Genomic DNA, 3,093 nt, shown 5'->3' with positions numbered 1-3,093 from the left:
ATATATATATACACACACACACATATATATATATATACACACACACATGTATATATATATACACACACAAATATGTTCCAATGTGTCACCCCAATCAATCTTTCGTCACATATCTTATTTTTAGAATGGTAGAAATGTATTGGCTGTTGTAACCACTGAACATCATCATGTATGAAGTGCGTTTATATTACAATATATGTGATGTACTGTACACGTGACCTACCTTGAAGTCAACCCTGATTTTGTGAGTAGGCTTGGAACACTCAACCTCTCTCTGCTCAAACCCATGGGCTAGGGCAGCCAGCACACTGGGAGGAGTCTGCTCCAAAGGACCCTGAGAGACAATCATGACATGAAAGTTGGCGGTAATGGACACACTTTTGTTTTTTTTTTTTACTTGTTTTTTTGCCTTTTCATGGCTTTATTGGATAGGGCAGCTGTAGAGAGACAGGAAAGGTGGGTAGAGAGAAAGAGAGAGAAACGCAGCAAAGGGCCGCAGGTCGGATTCGAACCCTGCAGCAACTCCGTATATGGGTCGCCAGCTCTACTGACTGAGCTAAACGGGTGCCAGTAGTGGACACACTTAAGGCACTAATTAACTTGCTTTTAACAATCTCAGAGGCATCATGGATAGCCCATGTACACATGACTTGCTACCAGCAGGGCAGACATTTATCATTGAAAAATAAAACAGCAGAAATATACAGCATGTCCTGAATTTGCAAAAAGGAACAGTCCGGAATGACGAGGTTTCTCGTGCCAAAAGTTGGCAGCATACAAACAACACTGTATTTGGCATGTTCTCAGAGACAGAATTGGCAGGTTGGTGTCATATGACTATGACAATATGTTAATAACTGAGATCAATCAACGCACTGTGCCAGTGCTAGACAGCAGAGCTTTTTGAAAATTTTGCTTTGACACTTATTGTGCAACACAGCACAAAATACAAGTTGTGTTGGCCAGTCAGGGCGTTGGCAGTGATAAAAAAAATCCCCCACCTTTTCAGCTTTACGTCGGCCAGATGGCACACGATGGGAGCTGGACTTTCGATGCCTGACTTCATCATCTGAAATGTCTCCAAGGAATCCATCCAGTGACACAAAGTCTTTAGAGGACAAGAAAAAACAGTCACAAGGCTTGACATAAGTTAAACGAAATGTGTTTACAAAGACTACAGCTCCACGTTATATGTAAGCTGATACTTACTTAAGCTGTGCTGTGTTAAAAATAATCAACTACATCATGAATGACGCATCTATCTCTTCTCTTCGGTGTTAATTTACCTTGGCTGAAACGGGGTCCAGCGCCCCTTCTCCTGGCTGGCGAGGCAGAGCTTTGGACAGCTTTGTCATCCAGATCCGAGTCGTAGTCCACCAGGTCAAAGTAGACGCGGGGTTTCACAACACGCTTTGGCTGCTTCCTTACTGACGGACTGTGGCTGTCACCCGGAAGACCAGATGGCGAGTCCGCAGCAGCCTCATTCCCTTCGTCGTTACTTGAATGCCCCCCGCTGAGAGAGGATCGCCGTCGCTTAGAGGAACCTTAAAAAAAGAAGAGGCTGCGTGTGACTGACTTTCCTAATGTTATGTAAGTAATACAGCAGCATGAAGCTTGCACGCTCAAGTGAAAAGAATACCTTTGGGGGCTGTTCTTCCACTTAGTCTGCGTGCTTTTCTCTCTTCAATTTGATCACATCTCTTATACCTTAAAATAAAAACGCACAAAAAAAACAGACTCTTAATTTTTTACACCTTCACTGTGATGAGCTCCACAACAACTCAGAGTTAAGTATAGGTCAACTTACACGCAGCACTGTCGTTTGGTATTGGGACCACCAAACTTGGGTTTGTCAAGGCAGTTCATGCACTTGCCACAATCGTCCTCATGGTTGCAGCCTTTGCATACGCCACACCTCCGAGAGCGATAACCAAATGGCCCGAGTCCTTTCCGTTTCACAAAATTTGACGGCTTCTTGGCCTTGGTGACCTTTGGATCTGACAGCCCGGGACTGTCTGACTCAGAGGGAGACCCAACATCTGAAACAAAATGTTATGTAATTCATTATTCACCTTTCAGGATGTGGTTGCTGTAGCAGATGTTTTGGTGGCCCTCATTTTGGTTTGGACATTGACGCACACTCTTGTCTATTAAAATGTTCTTATAAGTATACACAATGAAAAAGCATCACAATAGCCAATGGCACATCAAATCTCTGGAATAGCAGCATTTATAAGAAGGTTTTTAGCAATAAGCCAATTGTAAATTTGAGCATTTGGCCATTTAAAATGAATTGAATTGTAAAGACTTCTGAAATAGGGCTACATTTATTTTGCAATTATTGTGCAATTCAAAACAATAATCACATCTCTCCTCTACTCCATCCTCTGCCATGATTGAAAAACTGACAGCATTACCAACACCACATTGAATGCTGCTGCCATCAAGTGATCGCATTCAAGTAGTGAAAGAGGTGTCTAAAGAAAGCAAGTCCAGATGAGTCTGCCAATCAGTTTACACCTACCTTTAGCGACGTCTGAAGGGGAAATGCCAGTTCTTTCATGAAGAGGCAAGGCGCTGAGCCTGGGAATGTCATCTGGAACCAAGGCTCGAGGCTGCCCCAGCACCACAGACGCAGCACGACACACATGCTTGATTCGTGGACCTCCTGCTCTACGGAACTCCTGGCACAGTGGGGAGATGAGCTGCGGCTGGAAAAAAATTTAAATTAAAAAAAATCAGATCAGGATAGAGGCGCTGAGGTACAGAGGCTGGAATTGAAGGGTGCTACTATCAGAGTATTTGAAACTGATCACAGATCACTAGAAGCAGTATCAGCTGATACAGATCACTGGGTCTATTTAAAGTTTAAAGTGGAGCCTTATTTCTTATTATTTACTATTTTTAACAACATTTCACATTAAGTATTAAAATGCATTCATTATTATATCATGAATCGACAACTGTCAGGTCAATTCTTTTTTCACTGCTTAATTCTCCACTTTGGTGTTTTATTATTAACTCACAATATACTTTGTGCACTTGCTTCTTCTCCTCATTTTCCCCGTGTCTTTCTCTCACACACACACACAC

General features: G+C 42.6%; 2 protein-coding genes across 2 annotated transcripts in view; one reads left to right on the top strand and one right to left on the bottom strand.

The window, feature by feature from the left end:
- kmt2bb (lysine (K)-specific methyltransferase 2Bb) overlaps window positions 1-3,093 on the bottom strand; it is a gene marked incomplete in the record, with an annotated part of 25,996 nt that overhangs the window by 16,053 nt on the left and 6,850 nt on the right. Inside the window, 6 exon segments of the mRNA XM_035672203.1 lie at window positions 224-334; window positions 1,002-1,108; window positions 1,287-1,544; window positions 1,640-1,707; window positions 1,808-2,039; window positions 2,525-2,711. Of these exon segments, the coding sequence (XP_035528096.1) occupies window positions 224-334; window positions 1,002-1,108; window positions 1,287-1,544; window positions 1,640-1,707; window positions 1,808-2,039; window positions 2,525-2,711 (963 nt within the window).
- psenen (presenilin enhancer, gamma-secretase subunit) overlaps window positions 1,451-3,093 on the top strand; it is a 12,100-nt gene continuing 10,457 nt past the window's right edge. The window contains exon 1 of the mRNA XM_035672242.1: window positions 1,451-1,590. The gene's annotated coding sequence lies outside the window, so the exon portion shown is untranslated. The remainder of the gene's footprint in view (window positions 1,591-3,093) is intronic.

The sequence above is a fragment of the Morone saxatilis genome, unplaced genomic scaffold (genome assembly GCF_004916995.1).
Source record: "Morone saxatilis isolate NCDOM2014 unplaced genomic scaffold, NCSU_SB_2.0 Contig24, whole genome shotgun sequence".
NCBI lineage: Eukaryota > Metazoa > Chordata > Actinopteri > Moronidae > Morone > Morone saxatilis.
Note: the sequence above shows the minus strand (reverse complement) of the source record. Positions and strands in the feature narration are given on the sequence as shown.